This window comes from Anastrepha obliqua, chromosome 4 (genome assembly GCF_027943255.1).
Source record: "Anastrepha obliqua isolate idAnaObli1 chromosome 4, idAnaObli1_1.0, whole genome shotgun sequence".
Classification (NCBI taxonomy): domain Eukaryota; kingdom Metazoa; phylum Arthropoda; class Insecta; order Diptera; family Tephritidae; genus Anastrepha; species Anastrepha obliqua.
This window is the reverse complement of record NC_072895.1, coordinates 103,513,126-103,532,756: the sequence shown is the minus strand read 5'-3', so window position 1 is coordinate 103,532,756 and position 19,631 is coordinate 103,513,126. Positions and strand designations below refer to the sequence as shown.

Here is a 19,631-nt window from a genome sequence, read left to right as displayed (position 1 = left end):
ATTACACGCTCAACTTATCCCTCCCCCCTTTCATAAAGTGTGAGGCAGCCGTTTAGCAGCAGTAGCAGTAGCTACAACAGCACCAACAACAAGGCATTTACGCTCGGTTAGGCCAATGAATGAATGAATTCACCTCAAAGCGCTGTAGAATTGCAAATACTGTACATCTACCCTTGCTCATCATAATGTCCAATTGCCATCTCTCTGCACCTTTTATAGACTGCAGACCAATGCACTGAGTCTCTCTTTTTCAATGTTGGATGTAATAGCAGAGAATAGACGAGCGTTTGGTAAGTGTGAGCTTTCGCTTTGTTTACATTTACTATGAGGCACTAAGTGCTGCTCTCTATTTAAGGGTGTTCACTTCTACCTACAATTAAATCCAGCTTAAACTAAGTATAAATGGAAGACGTGCTATTTGATGTGAAAAGAATAGAAATATAAAAGGTACTAGGTGAGGCTATTAAATAACAAAATTAACTTTTCTGGTATCTCTCTTCTTTATAGGCGCGATAACCACTAAAGCGAGCTTGGCTGAGTTTAACAAAGCTCTTCTCGTGCTAACCGGCGCTAGTTGAACACACCAAGTGAATCCAAGTCCTTCTCTACCAGATCTTTCCAACGCAAGGGAAGCGTTCCTCTTCTTCGCCTAGCACTAGCAGGCACCACATCGAATACTTTCAGAGCTGGATCGTTTATATCCACTTCATAGGACATGACCCAGCCCGCAAAACCGCTGGATCTTCACTCGCTGCACTATGTTTATTTCGTCCATCGTGCAAAGGTACCCCTCATCGGAAATTGTCATCGGCCAAGCTTCTGCGCCATTCAGTAGGATGGGAATAATGAGAGTCCTATAAAGTGCTATTTTTGTTTGTCGAGAGAGGATTTTACTACTACTAAGTCTAAAGTAACAGTTGTTGGTAAGAGCGATTCTCCATTGAATTTTATCTTCGGTGTATTCGAAATCATAACTGTCAACAGTGACTTGGGTGCCGACACGCGAGTGCGCCGACTGTTTGTTTGACGTAAGAGCGCACTTCATTTTGTCCTCGTTCACCACCAGACCTATTCGCTTTCTTTCTCTATCCAGTTTGAAAAAGGGAGAACTAACAGCGCGGCAGCAATTGTACGCTCTTATATTACGTCGGAGTGATTAAGTTCTGCGCCTCGCACGATCTTTCCCAACATCAGCTAGTCACCCTGTCTGAAACATCTGAAGCCACTAAGTCTATGTCGCCGTAAAGCTCATACAGCTCATTGCTCCATCGTCTGCTATATTCACTATCGCCAACGTGTAAGGATTCCAAAATCTTTCGCAATACTTTTACCTCGTACATTTCAAGAGCCTCCTCTGGGACTCAACCTCAAAATATTCGATTAAGCTCTGAACAGCTTTATTATTGCCAATTATAGCCACTACTTGACAACAAAGATCAGAATTGAGTAGAAGAACACACATCAAGTTTCAGCCAGATTGGGGTATACCATATACTGGTATTTCTTAGTGTTTGACATTTGTTTGAATCGAGAAATTCGGGTAATTTTACTTTTCCATCACTACAATGCACCTCGTCTGAGTTGTGTTCACAAAATTAATAAAAATAGGGTTCCAAATCATTTCACATTCCCACCATTCTCCAGACTTGGCTCCCTCGGATCTCTCGGACTACTATTTGTTCCCCAATGTGAAGAAATGGCTGGCGGGAAAAAGATTTTATTCAACGGTGGGTGACTGCAGAAACGAATGGTTATTTTTCAGACTTGGACAAATCCTATTCGGAAGAGATCAACAAACTAGAACAGCGTTGGATGAAGTATGTAAGCTTAAGAGGAGACTATGTCAAAAATAAAAAAAGTTTACCCCAAACAATTAAGTAGTTTTTAGTTTCGGACGGACTTTTCCAACGACCCTCGTAAAATACAAAATGGATTATCTTTATATCAAAATTATGAGCGTCTTCTCTTGTCAATGAGCAGCAATCAACTTCAGGATAGTTCGAGAACTTATGGAATGACAGTGCTGCTACTCGATAGAAGTTGAACTGGTTCTACTATTCCAAAATTGTCATTCAGTTGCTTAGAGTCCTTCACCTATAAAGCGCTCCTTGTGGCTAGGGCGGCGGATAATGTTGCCAGGTCGTGTGGTTGTCTCAAGAGCCTCAATATGATATTTTTCGGTTTTCGATTTTTTAATAAATTTACACTGGTGGATGAGCCCATCCTGCTTGCAATTCCTCTTTTGAGCACCCCTTCTTCCTTCAAAGTAGTACTTCGAACCAATTTATGTGGTCGCAAACACTTGTAAAAGGCTTAAAAAAATATATTTTATTGTTAATTTAAAAGCAAAAGTATTCGTTTGCATAAAATTCAATTGTATGTCAGTGAAAAATTTTTATTATATTTTGTTACAATACAAAAAAATTTTTTCTTGCAAGCGTATTTTTTAAATTAATTTCTTCTTAAGCCAAATTAAAAGCGAAACTTATTTAAAAGACCAGAAATTTCAAAAGCATAAAATTTAGCAAAATGGATGTTTCGCCAAACAGAAATAGTGCCGGCAGTGCCAGCAAACTCGGTAAGTGTGTCAAGCTGTGCATGCAGGCGCACGGTGGAAGGCAAGAGGTGTACAATAATCAATGGCAAAAAACTTGTATAAGTATATGTGGAATTACTATATGTGTATTGAAACATTTTAATAGTATCGACACCATTAACGCCTGGTCGTAAGGATCTTTCCAAATCCATACCCAAATTAACTGGTGAGCAAACTTTCAAGCAAAAGATCGAGCCATCTAAAAGGCCGTCCTCAGCAACGGACTCAGCTGTTGAGAGTGGTTCCATTGCTCCCATCGCTCCCACCACAAGCAATACTCCTACACTAACGCCCAAAAGCAGTAATGAATCGAAACCGCACTACGTTCGGTCAAAAACTGTGAGTACGAACGAAATCAAAAAAAAAAAAAATTAACACAAGAATGCTTTTCTATTGAATTCGTTCAAATTAGAAACAAATTTTGATTTGATCAGCGTTTCGTTATTTTTTTTTTTGGGTATATTTTTCTTTGTTGTTATCGTTACATATTTAGTTGACGTCGGCGCAAAACAACGTCCAAACGAAAATCCCCATGAAACGCACTGTACGTACGATAATTTGAGGATAATGAATCGTTTTTAGAATTAAGAATATTTAATTTTTCCAGACGGCTACAAATGCAACCACGAAGACTGGAACTACACCGCGCTTCGGTCAGCGCCAACAAATGCGATCCGCCTCCAAGATCAGCTTAACCATCAAAGAATTGGGCGGTAACAAGAAACTCGAACCAAACATGTCCAAAATGAGTTTCAAGGCGAACACTTCGACGAATTTAAAGCCGCCACATATAAAAACGCCGACATTGCGTGGCAATGCGGCTGCTAGGATCTCGAAGAGAAGTGGTATGAAAAAACAGAAAATAGTTTTTTTTTTGCAAATTTCTGCACCATTACAACTTTCAGCTAGCACCATTTCCTCTCGCAGCAATTGCGATATACGCAAAGGTGAAGTAGCCTTGCCACAACTCACCAAAATTACTTCAACTGCTGGTGATCACGACGCCGGAGGCGGGCAAGTACTGAGCGCCCGTGAACGTGTCGTCGAGAATAATAAACTGAAAGTGTTCGAGGGTCTTCAACGCAAGTTGCAGGATATGCAAACGGACTTCATGCAAAAGTTCGAGACCCTAAAACTCAGCTCACCCGACAAACTAAAAGCGGACTATAAATTCATAACCTTGGTTAAGAATGACGAATATAAGTTGGTACTGAAGGACGATCACGTGATTAAGATGCCGAAGAAATTACGTAAGTGAACGCGGGTGCAATTGATTTACATATACACGTATAGATATCAGCATATAGTTTTTAATTTCAATATCCTGTAACATTAAAGCGACGGACTCTGTAAATGATTTTAAAGAGAAAGTGCGCTTCGCAGTGAACAGTTGCCTTATGTGCCTGATAGATAACCTAAGTGAAGCGGAGCGTACGCTGAATTTGGATGAAATGCGTACTAAGCTTGAAGAAGAGCAGGTAAGATAAGCTGCGGTGAAAGCTTTGCCTTCAAAAACTTTGAAGGTGAAAGCTCATAAGAGTCCGGTGCTACAACTGTTATGCGCTCTTTCCGAACAGACCAAAAAATTGCAAGATCTCTTCGAATGCGTGAACTCGCTAGCCAAAGCCCGGGATACCGAGATGGATACGCAGATCGTTAGAATGCAAAAAGAAATACAGGTGATGGATTATACGCATTACACAACTTTAATTAATCATTTAATTTATAAACCCCCACTTTTATTTGATCTTACGCTTAGGAGGGCAAAAAAGCCTTACAAATGGCCGATAAGCGGTTAGCGGAATTGAAAGCTGTACACACTGATGAAATAGAGACTTTGCAGAAAGAGTTAAAGGAAAAAACTGAAGCCGATGCAACAAAGCGGGAAACTCAAATCGCTGAGGTTTGTTCGCAAAGTTTTGGGGCTTTTTACTTAACCTACTTTTTTCTTTTGCTTTTTTTGAATTATTCTTATTGCTTCTCAATGAAATATAGATGAATCGAAAACTGCGTAATTTAGAGAAACAACATGATAAATTGAAGACCACACTGCAACAGAATACAGAGGAATGCACCCACGAACAAACGGAGAAGGCGAAGCTGCAGGAGGAACTGAAAAGTTGTAAGGAAAAGTAAGTGTGCATGAATTTGAATATTTGTTTGAGTATCTTTAAAAAATTACCACTTAAAGTGGCTATGAAAAGGGGCAGTATCCAGTGTTGTTCCCGATCCATTACATGAATGGGCAAAATTCATTTACACAAGTAAGCTTGTTCTTTCAGCAAAATCCCTAAATGCTTTCGAGGTTGCTTAGCCTCTCATGGAGCTCAACAAATAATAGGAGACCCAATTAACGATTTTTTTAACTGTATATTCATAAATATAGAGCTTATTACGTTAGTCAATTTTAAGTCGAGGCAACTTGAACTTTTCATCTGCAATAGCGAATAGCGGACTTGGTGTTGCGTTCATAACCATCTCAACCCGTCATGACCGAAAAAAGCAATCAGCGCACTGTTATTTCACTACTATGTCTAAGCAGATTTGGCCCAAAAAGGTATTCTTCCATATTCTCCATCTAATATTATAATGTTCCTGCTTAATGGCGCAATGCCCATTGTCAGATCTAAAGAAGCAAAATTAGCACTCGAAATAATCTGCGGCGGCTTGAGTCGAAAACAATTAGTCTACTAGAGCTTACACACTCAGAAGGTTAGACTACATTTATTTACGAGGGTCGTTTGAAAAGTTCGTGCAAAGTCAGAGAGATGGCACACCCACCACGTATCGGAGTTATGTTTAGTTAGGAGGATCTCTTGGAAGAACACACCCCAAGTTTCAGCCAGATCGGCCTATTTCTTTGTGTTTGGCATTCGTTTGAATCGAGGAACTCTAGTGATTATCCGCTTCCATCACGACAATGCACCAGCTCACGCCTTGTGGTCGCGAAATGAGTGGAAATGGGGTTCCAACCCCATTTCGCCTATTCTTCAGCCTTGGCTACATTGGGTCCGTCGGACTACTGTTTGTTCCCTAATTCGAAAACATGGATGACGTGAAAAATATTTTATTCAGAGGTGAGGAGGTGATTGTGGAAACGAATGGCTTTTTTTCAGACTTGGACAAATCCTATTCGGAAGAGATCAACTACCTAGCACAGCGTTGTCCGAAGTGTACGAGTATAAGCCTGTGTCGAAAAATTAAAAAAATGGTTTATCCCAAACGACCCTTGTATGTGCTATAATTTTCTTCACTTTTGTGGCTTGGGTGATTGTTTGCCATTAAAAACTTCTTGTAAAAAAATATCTGCTGTTCGGAGTCGACTTGAAATTGTAATAAGGAGAAGCTCGATCAAACACCTAAAAAGGCTATTTTTCCAGTTACCCGATAAAGTGATATTTAATAAACGAGCCGATAAAATACTCCTTTACTCGTATTCTTAACTACCTAATACAGATAAATTTGCTAGTTTCGAAACTAAGGGTTATGCGATGCATCCATACTTTCATAACTATAATCTGAGATCTTTATTATTGAGTTCCAGAGCACTGGGCTACTTATTTTGTTTCTTGCTCACACTTTCTAATTCCTTTCTTATTGCTAAATTATTTACCATTTCACGCCTGCTTAGTATTCAAGCTCTCAATAAGAAATTGGCACACTCTGAAAATCAATTGAACCACGAAAAGAAAGATAAACACGAGAAAAACGAAACCATACAAAAACTGGAAGTTGAACTCGAAAAGTCTAAGAAGGCAATAGAAGAAGCAATCCAAACGAAAACACAAGTCGAACATTCCCACCATGAGAAAGAACTCAAAAAGGAGATAAATAAGTTGAAAGGAAAAATAGACGCATCGGAAAAAGAGAAGCATGAGTTTGTGGAGCAGGTTGAGAAACTGCAGGAGGTAAGAAAGGGAAACGAGATAAACATATTTATGTTCCAATGTTAAACACGTGCTTGAACTCAATAGAAAATTATGGAGATGGATAAGTTACGGGATAAGATCAGTGAACTGGAAGAAAGTAATCGGTAAGTTTCAAGGCTCATAAATAAAACTAATTGAGTGTGAATAGTGTGAAAATTGAGTATGTCTCGCTGACTGCACGTGAACACTTGTTAAGCAGTCTCGTGGTTTCGTCTTGTAGTAGTTTCGCCTTGTGGTAACTTTGAAAGGCATTAAAATTTCCTTTAATCGCCATTAAATGTACTCTAACCCCAAGTTATATTTTCTAATATCGTATATGCTTGCTTACCTCAGAGAATTGTTGGAACGCGAGAAACATGCCGAAGAAAGCACAGAATTGCCCAAGGAAAATCAGGAAGAGGTGAGTTTTGGTCACACTTTCACGCTTTCTTTTCCCAAAGAAATCTATTAAGGATTTCTTTTCCCAAATACAGTTCCAAAAATTACTTCAGTCCGAGGCCGAAAAACATCGAGAAATCGAAAAACTCAAAGTTGAATTATGCAAAGCGCACTTTAGTATCGAACAGCTGGAGGAACAGATCCGCCGCGATCAACAACTGCTAGAGGTGCGCAGCGAATTGATAAACTCCTTGCAAACGAATGACAATAGTCAGCGCATACATCTTGATCAAATGTTTGCCGATGTTGGTGAAAAGAATATTACCATCAATGAGGTATGGGTGAGTCTACTGACGCCAAAGCAATACCAGTTGTTGTAGGAAACTTTCTTTTTAATTCCCAAAGCTGAACAATGAGTTGCGTACGAAATCGGAGGAATTCAATAATCTCTTCAACACGTTGAGTCACAAGCAAATGGAATTGTCACGTCAGGAGCATATGATAAAGTTGTTGGAGGAGAGTAATGACCGTAGTCAGATGTTGCGGGTGAAGCAGGAGGAGAAGATCGGAAGGATGGAAGAAGAGATTGCTAACCTGAAGCAAACAATGTATGTATGTGGTCATAAACAGAAATAGGTCAAGAGTTGCATTTTTCACACAGTGCATTTTTGTCAAACGGGATTTGGCTATCTTGACTATTGATTTACAAATCTTAGAGAAAAATAACAAAGATATTTTAAAAGAGCTAAGATTACGTGGTCTAAATCTCACTCTCGAATGTTTGTTTTCGTTGTTGTGATAGCGTAGAGCATTGCCCATACATTTTCTAGAAATACTTATGAAGTGATGATCCTTGGCCGGATATATGTAACTGCTGAACTGTTGGTCGGGGAATCTTGATCTCTTTTCTTAATGAAATTAAAAAAAAAATTCACAGAAAATGATGCAGCACTTCTTCAGCGAGTTGTATCTAAGATTTCACTTACATATATGTATATACCTTTCAAATCCAACACAGTGTACTTTACATTTGAATGGTTTCGAAATCTTAAATTCTTACCAGATTTCTGTATAAAACTGTAGGTGACAGAAAAATGTAGACTACAGAAGTCAAGAAGAAGACCAAAGTATGAAATGAGAAAGTTCATTAGTAAATACTCAGATTCCCACGCCAAAATCTTAAATTTTATTTCTTCTTTTACTTACTAAAAACAATAAAAAGCAAAGCAAAATAAATTGAATTAAACTAAAATAATATTGAAGAAATTAAAATAAAATACAACAAATTGAAATAACATATTTTTATTTTACTAATAAACTTATATAAAAGAAATTCAAGTATAAGATTTTTTTTATGTATAAAAAAATCAAGTAAAAGTAAAGTAAAGAATAAAATAAAACAATTAATAAAATAAAACAAAATAAAATAATTTTAAACACAATAGACAAAATTTAATTAAAGCAAAACAAATTAAACTAAATTACTATAAAATAAAGTAAATTAATTAAAACAAAACATTCTTATTTCTAAATAAATTATGTATATATAATTGGCGTGTACAACCTTTTTGGGTGTCTGATCGAGCTCCTCCTCCTTTTAGTGGTGTGCGTCTTGATGTTGTTCCACAAATGGAGGGACCTACAGTTTCAAGCCGACTCCGAACGGCAGATATTTTTATGAGGAGCTTTTCCATGGCAGAAATACACTCGGAGGTTTGCCATTCGGCAGGCAATGTAGCAGGCGACCGCTATTAGAAAAATGCTTTTCTTAATTTGGCGTTTCACCGAGATTCGAACCTACGTTCTCTCTGTGAAGTCCGAATGGTAGTCACGGACCAGCCCATTCGGCTACGGCGGCCGAAAATAAATTAATAATATAAACTAAAGTAAGGTAAAATAAAATGAGAATAAAATGAAATAAAAGAAATTAAAACAAAATAAATTAAAATAAAATATTTTTTGTAGAACATATTTATTTCCTAAATTTTTATTGTATAAAATAAACTGACTGTAAATTAAAATAGACTGACTGTAAAAAATAGAAGAAATTTAAATAGAATAAATCAAAATAAAATACTTTAATTTTAAAGTAAAATAAAATAAAAGAAATTAGTAATCTATATAAATAAAAAATAGAATAAAATATACCATAATAAAACAAAATGAAAAATGCAAAATATATCTTTTTTTATTTACGAAAAGAATGAGGTAAAGTAAAATAAGAAATAAAATAAAATAGAATAAATTAAATTAATATATTATAAAATAGAAGAAATTCAAATAAAAAAAAAACAACAAAATAAAGTAAAATAAAATTAATTAATTAAAAATAAAATTAAATTAAGTATAATAAAAAAGCGTTAAATTAAAATAGTTTTATTTATATATTTATATATTTATATATTCATTTATTTTATTTTATTTTTTTTTATTTGAAAATTGGAAAAGTAATGAATTACACAAAATAATTATAAAAAGGGCAATTTTACAAGGAGCACTGGCAATTAAGGCTCTCGGCAAAATTAAAATAAATTTTAATCAGATAATTTTTTTTTTTTTTGTTTTTTTTTTTTTGTTTTGAAAATTGGAAAAGTAATGAATTACAATCAGATAATTAAAATACAACAAATTATAAATAAAAATAGAATAGAAGTAAATAAATACAAAAATTTTAAATTTTATAAAACAAAATAATAAAAAATAATTATGTAAAAAGGTGGAAACAAAATAATAATAAACCAGAAGAAAATAAAAGCGAAATTCATTAAGCTGAAAACACATTAAATAAATTACGGAAATACATAAAAAAATAATTATAAAAGTATTAGAAACATATGTAAACAAAAATGTATATATATTTATAATATACAGTGTACGCTCTCCTTACGGACACTTCTCTTAAGCGAACACCTCTCATAAGCGAACACTTTTTAGTACATGCCACAAATCTTTAGTATTAAAGAAAACATTAAATAAAAGCTTAAAACACAGCGCAAATGATGAATTTTAATAATTTTTTTTGCTAGTCAATTGCTTTATTTTACAAGAACAAAATCATAGCACTAATACAGCATGTTTCGGCTTGACTTTACCAAAATTAAAAAAAAAAAATAATAATTGTAAAAGTGATCGTTGTTTGTGTGAAGCCCGTTTCTCCAGAAGTTCCTCGCGGTGATCATCACACGTCCTTGGAGATTCATCTAAAATTAATCGGTCAAGAGAAATTAGAATATATTGTACCTAATCGAAGTTTTTTTTTTCAAACTTAATAAAAATTTCCAAAATTGATTTTCGAGAAAAAAACCGACAATAAATTGTTAAAAGAAAATCGCAATTTTTCAAAAAAAAATGCCTCGATCAGGCATGAGTTTTTTAAGCAGTATAAATTTTATTGAAATCTATCAAGCGATTGTTAAGTTACAGTTATCACGAGTTCAAAAAACATAGTTTTGAGAAAAACGCATTTAACGTTTTGCTGCTGCTAGCTACTTACTTTCGAACGCTCCGGAGCATCCGAGCACCCTTTGTTAAGGGGCTACATACCTTGTGAGCCCGAAAAAATGGACGATTGTCATAATTTTTTTAAATATGTTTTAGAACTTTTATTCATACTGAAGGGTAACTCTCGAAGAATACGTTTTGGAGTTTTTATTTTAAAAAATGTTATTATTTATTGTTGATATCGCCCCTTCCCCGAAACGCCGTTTCTCGATATGAAAACCGCTTTCCACCAAAAAAACAAACGATTTTTGAGGGGTTGAAAAATTAAAACAAAAAATTAATTCCAGCGAACTATGCAAATATTTATAAAAAGTGAACCGTTCAGATTCACGAGGTTGTTACTTCAAATAATTAAAAAAAGTTTATGCAAATCGGTCAAATAGTTTTCACCGCGACGGTAATTCTCAAAAAACACGACTTCGAGATAATCGCGTCTAAAGTTTTGCGTGCACTTCATTTATGGATAATTTGCGCGCTTCCACGGTCTGTAACTCTCGTGCTAGTGCTTCGATGTTCATGATTTTTTGAATTTATATTTTTAAGATGATGTACTTTTAGAATATGCCATACACAAATTTTCGATTTTTTAGTCCAACACAAAGAAAAATAACTCCTTGATTGTTGAATAACTCGAAAAGTATTTCTCGGATTCACTTCAAATTTTCACACAATATTTTTAAGATATTATACTTTAAAGAAATGCAAAAAAAATCCAATTTTTTGAAAATGTTGACTACCCCTTACCCCTTAAATGAAATTAATTTAGCAATTGAAGCATATAAAATGAAAAAATAAGAAGAAAGCATAGAAAAATATATTTAATTCTATTTTATGCTCCTTAATTCTTTAAGTTTTAATAAAAAAACTTTTTAGCGTATGATTGAGATGCTTCCAAATCCGCACTCAATTGCTTTTTACTATTTATTTCTTATTTTATGTATTAAAACACACTTCCAACATGTTTCCTTCTCCCTCCACTTAGCGCCATCTATCAACACAATGTGCTTGGAAATCCCGGCTGTAAGAATCTCATCTATCAACCCATCCCGGGATCGGATGACTGCAATGAAAACCTTTACTATTACACCAGCGAAAGGCGACGTAAACGTCAGATTGACATTAATGTGAAGAAATATGAAACCTAAATGAAAAAAATTAACAAAATTAATAATCATATAAAATCAACGATCAGCATTCGAAGTATCCTTTGTGGAAACTGTGTTATCTGTAGTCTGATATCGGTACTCTCTCATTGCTGTTGTTTGCTTTCGTGTTTCGGTACGTGTGTATCTGTACTTGTATAACATATGTATGTACAAATGTGAGTGAATGTAAATATGTATATATGTATACTACGCGGCAGAACTATCTGGCCATCAAAAATTATTAACTTTTGAATTGTACTCGTATTGCATAAAAATACTGAGCCGGAAGTTAACCGGTAATTCAAAATTAATTTAATAAACGAGTATTGATCTGTGAATTTGATTTTAAGCTTATTTCTTCAATTCTTACTTCGTTTCGTCATCTGAACCTCTTGAAGATTTTATCTCTGCAGCCACTTCTACTATTAATTTTAGATTGCTTTCTTCGGCGCTTGATGATGTGCTGGATGGTATTCTGCCCAGTAAGGCGACTACGCAAACCGATGTTAATGGTTCATCATCCTTCATTTTTTTAAATTGTTTCGGCTTGGTTTATTCACTCATGTTACTTATCGTGTTTAATAGATCTTTGGAAACGGGTGTGTTTATCGATGCTTGGAAAGCTATCTTTATTACACCTGTTTTCAAAAAAGACTGTTCGACTGTTTCTAAACTATTTGAATACGTAGCCAAAGTTATGGCTGCCTTTGGGAGAGGCCCACTTGGACAAATACTTAAAATTCGTTGTGATACCATACAGGGGGAGAGTGGAAAGGACCTAGATAGGTGAACAAAAGGAAGAAGGGGGCTTAGATTAGAGGATGACGACCAACAGTGGCGATTTACGTTCGTATTAACAGCGTAAAGCTACAAAGTCGCACAAGGCCGGGGACAAGAGAAACCTTGGACCATCTTCTATGCTTCTGCCCGGCTCTCTCGAAAACTAGACTATGCTACCTGGGTGCTTACAGCTCTGAAAGGCTAGAACCTATCCCTGAACTGGAGCTCGAGTGACTCCTAAAATTCATATGATGCATATTTTCGCTAAATAGGACTTTGATCTGGTGTCGCTATGGACCAAAACGGTCTCTGCGTGGCCTCGCCGGTATAACCTAAACTAACCTACAATAGCCGCAAGTGTAGCGAGAAAATGAGAACCCAAATGTCTAAATCTTTGCCCGCGAGAGCAGGACAGCTGACAAGAAGGTGCTGAGATGATTCCACCTCGTCCTCCAAACACCTTCTGCAGAAAAGACTTGAAGCAATCCGAAGTCTCACTGCATTAGCCCAGCATTCGCCGAGTTGACGCACGGCCCATCTTACCAGGAGCAAACCACAGGTTCGCAAGGGAACCCCAATCTTCTCATTTTCCGATGCAACTGTCTCCATGATCACTTGTCTAACCAACCCATGAGCCCAACAGTTTCCCTCTATACCGCTGTGATCGAGAAGCCAAATAAGTCTAATACATAGCCAAGCAAAGGGTGTATGTTTCAGTCAAGCGTCTAATTTCTAACAACCAGCATGGCTTCATGACTGGTACGTTCATTGTCACTAATCTTGCTATTTCTTTCTGAGTTTTGCACGTCTGCCCTTAAGGGTCATCTGCAAGTTAACACCGTCTATACCGATTTTTCTAAGGTAATTGACAAAGTTAGTCACTCACACTTGATGTCCAAAGTAGCTAGTCGGGGTTTTCATTCAACTGTTCAACCTTGGATAAAATCGTGTATCTTCTTTCGAGTCTTTGGTGATAATATTTTCTCATATTCTTTTGTGGGTTCGCCTGGTATTCTCCACGATAGTATTTTGGGTTTTGGGTGGAACAAAGGGTCTCAATAAACAAGTTAAAATTCGATTTATTCAAATCTAAGAATTTAATTTGTCCCCAGGTGCGACCAGCTTGTAGCGCTTCTGCTACCACTAGTCGCCTCCAAGTGTTTGATGGTCTGTATATTACTTTACACTTTGTCCAAAAGACCAAACACAGCGAGACCCTTCAATATTCGGCTTTAAATGTCGCCTGCTGAGCCGCCATTTATGTTGATGACGCTTCTGATATAGCAAAATTCGTTTACTACTTCGAACTTAGTGCCGTTTATTTAAAAGGTTGGCGCTCCGCAGTGCTGACGCACAACATCTTTGCCTTCCTAATATTGATTTTCAAGCCCACTTTCGCTGCATATCTGCTTACCGCTGCGATCTTTCATTGTATATTTTGGGTCTCTTACTCTTTCTTAATGGCATTGCAAAAGCTTTACATATTCAAATTTCCTTTTTATGGGAACGACTAAAAAATCGTTTCAACTATTCGTAGGCTTTCCGATTCGATTAAGGTCCAAACGTTGCTTTGTGGTGACTTAAAAACTGCCTCCTGTTTCCATGTTTCTTCCTCAACATTTCGTTCCCCTATCGCCACTTCCTATTCTATTGACAGCTCTCGTCGCACCCAAGTCGGAGATCTCATTCAAATCTCCGACTTGGGTGCTATTTTCAACACAAAGTTTTAATTTCTAAGTCAATTGCACCAATACTCCATTGGAATACCCCCTCTGCTCTAATAGCTTTCATTCGCCATTTTAGTGGTTTTAATGATCTTCTTGTGGTATTCGGTAGAAGACCATCGTGCAGAACAGACCAGGAGGGGTAAACGTGAAGGACGAGAATTTGAGGTGGATCAGAGCATTTATTACTTGAACTTTTATTTAATTTCTTATTTTACCATTTTATTTGCTTTAAATCTCAAATTCTTACATTTTATAATATATCTTCTTTTATATATAAAAATGAATGTTTGTCTGTATGTCCTGGTATGTATATGGTATATATGTATTTCTCCACGGAGAAGGTTTGTAGAATATGCTCATTGCTGCCACTCGCCACCAGGTGGCGCTGCAGAGAAGGAACTTCTGCCCTGTTCAACCGATTTTTTCGAAATAAACAAAATCAATAAAACGGTTTAGAATGATTTGAATATTTGTGTACTGATTTTTCTTTAAAGTTATTTTTCTTAAATTTATTTAAGTTGTTGGCGTAGCAACGCGCGCCGAGTACAGTATCTATCTATTCTCCCTGAAACTCTTGCATACGTCTCTAGTTCGATTCTGGTTTGAATATGTGAACTTCATTTAGATACCTTTTTTTGGTATACGAAGCCGAAGGGGCGTGACTACCATTTGGAGGTTCAAGGGTTTGAATCTCAGTGCACGAAACAGCGAAACGAAACATTTTTTTCTAATAGCGGTCGCCCCTTGGCAGGCAATAGTAAACCTCCGAGTTTATTTCTGCCATGAAAAAGCTCCTCGGCCGAACACCCAAAAAGGATGTAAGCACCAATTATTTATTTATTTTTTTCTTGTTTTTGTAATTTTGATTGCCATATTCAAATACAAAAGCTGTTCACTTTACGAATTCTGAATTTTGTGGACCCAATCCCATTGTATAGTGACAGATATTAGCTAATCAACTTAAAATCCTAAAATTGAAGAAAAACTATTCTCTCCCTCTTATTGTCCTTATCTTAGGTACTACTAAGGGAATGATTGATTGGCATTTTCTTCTTCCTTTTTTTCTAGAAATAAGTCGGAAATAAAAGTTATGCTATTAATGCTCAAGGATGGCAGGGATGACAGGTAGCAAGGTTTAGCCATCCGAAGCAAAATTGTAAGACTAACTTCGACTACCACGCCATAGGACATTCGATTCTTACGCTCTCGCAATCAGTTGTTGCTCAGACGGCTACGAGGTAACATGAGTAATTGCTGTATGTAGTTTTTCTTATACATTATATATAATCCATGATTGAAAGAATAATGAGGTGGCGCCTATTGTGGTCCCGTTACTTTGCGCTCAGCGAATTTGACAACTAGTTACGTGATTTTAGCTCCAGTATGGCCAGATTACGATTTTCGTAACTTGATTTATCATTTTTTTTTGTTACTTTTATTATTTTTTGTCTCGGAGTTTTAGTTCTTTCTTTATGACATTTTTCTAGCTGTTCTAATTAAAATGTCATGTTTATAATTTTGTAAAATATACATTTTTTAATAATTATTTAAATAATTCACTCAGTTTTATTTAGCTTTACTTAGTTTTAACATCTGGTGGCATTGCCTGCGATTGCAGGTGTTGTTGGTGTTCTTCTGCTTTCGGCAGTCAAATCTCTCTCTCGCTACTGCAGTGTTGCCTAGCTTTGGATATAAAAACGCACTAAAATGCCCATTCAAAGAAAATAACCCAACACATTTTTATTGAATCACGTAAAGAACTTTGTATGCGTGACAAATTGTCTTTAAAATGTGCGTTTTCTTAAATAAATGTGTTATGCTTATGTACAATTTAATTTATGAGTTTTTTTTTAAGCGAGACTCTTTTGTTAAGGGAACGACTTTTTTGCTATATTTGAAGTTATGTAACTAGATAAGGTACTCTTTTTGTAAAAATGGCGTTATAGTTTCTTCAGTAGTATTTCGCTGCTTATTTTTACTATGAATGCAGCTCTTGATGCCTTTGTCTCACTAAGGATTGATGACCGGAAGAAACGATTACACCTCTATGGTTTTAATTCGCATTCAATAAATTCAAAGGCTTTTTAAAATGTGTAAAAAGGTTTTCAATCTTAAGAAGAGTTGAGAGAGGGGCATTTAGTATTTTTGCATAACCTTAAATGGAGCCAAAAATTAAATTCACACTTTCAAAATATCAAATTTTATAAAAACCAACTAATTTTCATTAGCACTAAAATCTTCTCAGAGTGACCTTTTTTAACCTTTTTTTGTTTAATAATATAGTTTGTTTTTTAACCTAAAGTTTCGGTAGCTTTAAATTAAAAAAAAGAAACAAACACGAAACTTCAAAATTTTCGCATTTTCGGTATAAAAAAGCACTAAATTTATTGCGAAGAGCAAATGGTTGGCAATACTGCACAACTCAGCAAACGTGACGTCACGTAAGCTCTGATGGGCGCAATCTTCTTTCTATCATTCTTGTATATAATCTCAGTTTTGTGGTGAACAACTCGCTGTCACCTCGTCTTTTACGGCAGAAAATCAGCTGATCCTTTCAAAATCGCTGTGAGCCGGTTGACAGTCTGATGTTGACCACATCTGCTGAATTCTCTCCACCGTTTCAATGCTGCAATTTTTAAAGCTTTAAGAGAACTGAATGTCTTCTCAAATGCAATCTGTAAAAATGCATTTACTTCGGAAGAATTTTTTTAGTGTTACATTAATTCTCATTGTTTAAGTGGAGGCTTGTCAATAGTCTGTAAATGAAGTAGGCTTAAATAAATAAATAAGTAAATAGAATTAAAGCTCATTGTCTAACAAAAACCATATAAATCAAATTTTAAAATTCTATGCAAAAGTTAGAAAAATTCTGCAAACTTTTCATTCCAATTTCACAATTTTTAATTAGAATTGCTAGAAAGATTTTAGGCATGCAGTTTTATAGTTTATTATTATCTTTATAAATTGCAAGCTTGAAGTTGCTGAAAAATTGCACTGCGTTCTATTATCTTTTTTGTTCCTTCTAATTTCGCCGTATAACGAATGCGAGACATTTTCTTTTTTTGTTTTTATTTAAAGAAAGTGCTAATCTTTGCATGAAGTTTGAAAGTTGGATTTACATGATTTTTGTTACCAATAGAAAAGAATCTAACAAAAAAAAGTAAAAATAAGAAATAAAGATTTTTCTATGTGAAATTTACATATTAGAAAATAAACTAGCAACAACTGGTATTGGCCGCTGTATAGTAAGTTCTCATCAATAGAATTTCATAAATCTGTTGATTGATTGGCGTACAATCAATTGAAATCATTGATTTACTTGAATACATAGATCAAACAAATGATAATTATGATGTGCAAAAAGCGATGCCGCATGGATTATGTTGTTCTGGGGACTTTGTGCGTGCGTATATTGGTGTGCTGTATGCGACAGTGGCTCGAGTGCGAAGAAAGAGCGAATAGATTTTTTTGTTTAGTATTCGAATGGCAACCGCAGTGGGTTGATGCGAGTCTTGCACTCGGTAGCGCACGAGCTCGAAATTCCTGGCACGAAACACCAAATGATACAAATAAAGTTGTTTCTAACTGCGGTCGGCTCTCTAGCAAGCAATGACAAGCCTCCCGGTGTATTTCTGCCATGAAAAAGCTCGTCATAAAAACCCATCTGCCGCTCGAAGGTGGAATAAAACTTTACGATTTCTACAGTTTGTGGAACAACATCGAGTCGCGCACCACAAATAGGAGAAGGAGCTCAGCCAAACTACAAAAAAAGTGTAAGTTACTTAGTTTATTATTATTATTCTTTATTACTCTAGCACCTTTGGGCAAAAAATTTAAATTGTTGAAATATATTTTGTACAATAATATTTTCCTACAATTTTCCGATTTGTGAACTACATATTTAAATTTACTGTATTACTTTTTTGAAATATAATATTATAATTATTATATTATTTTTACTTTTTTTTGAATTCAGGTGCCAATAACTTTGGCTTAAATGCTGTTATCATAAAAGTCTCAATAAAATTCAATCCATTGCTTTTTCTCGATAAATTTCATTTTTCGCCCATTTGTCCCACTGTGTGTTATGATTCGATGTGAGTGCTGTTAAATTGCAATTAGCAATTTATATACTCGTACAGTACATGTTTATTAGAATAGTTTAATAAATGTGTATGCTATTTATGTGCATTGGAGTGCTTGTCAGTTGAAAAGTTCGACAACAGGCCTACAGTAGTTCAACGCGGTGATATCCGGCTAAAAAACAAGGAAAAAATTAAAATTAAAAATATTACCCTACATACATATTTATAAGTAGACTTTTGTGTTATAAAGATGTTAATTTTATGCGTTAGTGATGCGCTTTTTGGTTATTTTTAAATCCTATATTTAAGCGAGCTGTGATAATCAATGATCTCGCCTGTAAGTATGCTACTCTCACCACAATAAGTCGCGATGTTTGGTTATTGGCCATTGTTTCGTTTGCTCAGCACAATGCTGTATTGAAAGCACTTACACACCATGTGCCTCCCTATAAAAGTAAGACTTTTATCGCGGAGTAACCGAGCTATAAAGCTTAACATTTTTGGAAAAATAGATAGTTAGCCACGCTGCATGGCACTCGTTGCCGCGGCCGACATATGCCGGATATCATTTGCAAGAAATGAATGCCATGAGATTATCTACCAGATTATAATAAAAAAAATGATATCTCTGTTTTGTATTGTCATTTTAAGTTTAACTTAAGGCTTGTTACAAAAAGGGCCTATTATCCAGGAATGAAATTAATTTGCATCGTCAAATGGATTTATTTTCAACACAGCGAATTCGGTTTTTTTTTATATTCATCTAAAGCATAATTCTTCCTTAATACTGTGTCCAACTTTCAGGCTAATCAGACAAATACTTGCGGAGATATTTGCCTTTGACCAAAGTAGTCCATAAAAAACCATATGTTGGCAGCTCTGGAAAAAATGTCGGCATCAACCTCATTTATTTGGAAGCACTTATTGCGTATTATTAAGACCGCCTTCATACAGGGCAACTTTTATTGCTGCAACTCCTTACTTGTGATTATCATGCTCTGTCAACACATTTTGTGCTCTCATTCTTCTCAATGTTGTTGTTGACTGTAGACTAAAAACTAACTGTTTGCAAGGTGTGTGAACGCGTCGGAAACATCAAAGGAGAATTCGCAATGTTGAAGCAATAAAAGGCTTCCAGTATAAATGGGCTCTAATGAAAACTGAAAGAAATGGAGTTGATAGCATTGAAACAAAGTGAGCTATGCCAGTTTTATATGGTACTAGCAAACCCGGCCCCCTTCGCTGGGCACACTAAAATAGAATAGATATGGTTTAGAACAGAAAATATATGGTTTTCATATTGTTTATTTCTTTATTCTTTATTCAAGCGCTTTGGCATAAACAATATTTTTTGTTTTTCTATTTGTTTTTGAGTAAATATAAAATATAAATTGAAAATCAGGAAAAAAGAAGATTGTTTTTAAATTTCAAATCAACGCATATGAATAATTAAGAAACAATCGTCTTTTTTCCTGATCATCCATGAATTT

The 19,631-nt window shown here is 35.5% G+C and overlaps 1 protein-coding gene across 3 annotated transcripts; it reads left to right on the top strand.

Moving 5' to 3' along the window:
• Window positions 1-2,395: 2,395 nt before the first annotated feature.
• LOC129246031 (uncharacterized) lies at window positions 2,396-11,887 on the top strand. Of its 3 annotated transcripts, none has more exons than XM_054884536.1 (15): window positions 2,397-2,578; window positions 2,703-2,935; window positions 3,090-3,140; window positions 3,204-3,441; window positions 3,502-3,846; window positions 3,935-4,074; window positions 4,174-4,275; window positions 4,356-4,499; window positions 4,592-4,728; window positions 6,228-6,504; window positions 6,571-6,629; window positions 6,859-6,925; window positions 6,999-7,238; window positions 7,309-7,511; window positions 11,387-11,887. In XM_054884536.1, the coding sequence occupies exons 1-15, from the start codon at window positions 2,530-2,532 to the stop codon at window positions 11,547-11,549; spliced, it is 2,448 nt and encodes an 815-aa protein (XP_054740511.1). In that variant the 5' UTR covers window positions 2,397-2,529; the 3' UTR covers window positions 11,550-11,887. The 3 variants fall into 3 exon arrangements, with proteins under 3 accessions (XP_054740512.1, XP_054740511.1, XP_054740510.1); XM_054884535.1 differs by having other exon boundaries at window positions 6,999-7,244; XM_054884537.1 differs by lacking the exon at window positions 3,090-3,140 and having other exon boundaries at window positions 2,396-2,578; window positions 6,999-7,244.
• Window positions 11,888-19,631: the final 7,744 nt, after the last annotated feature.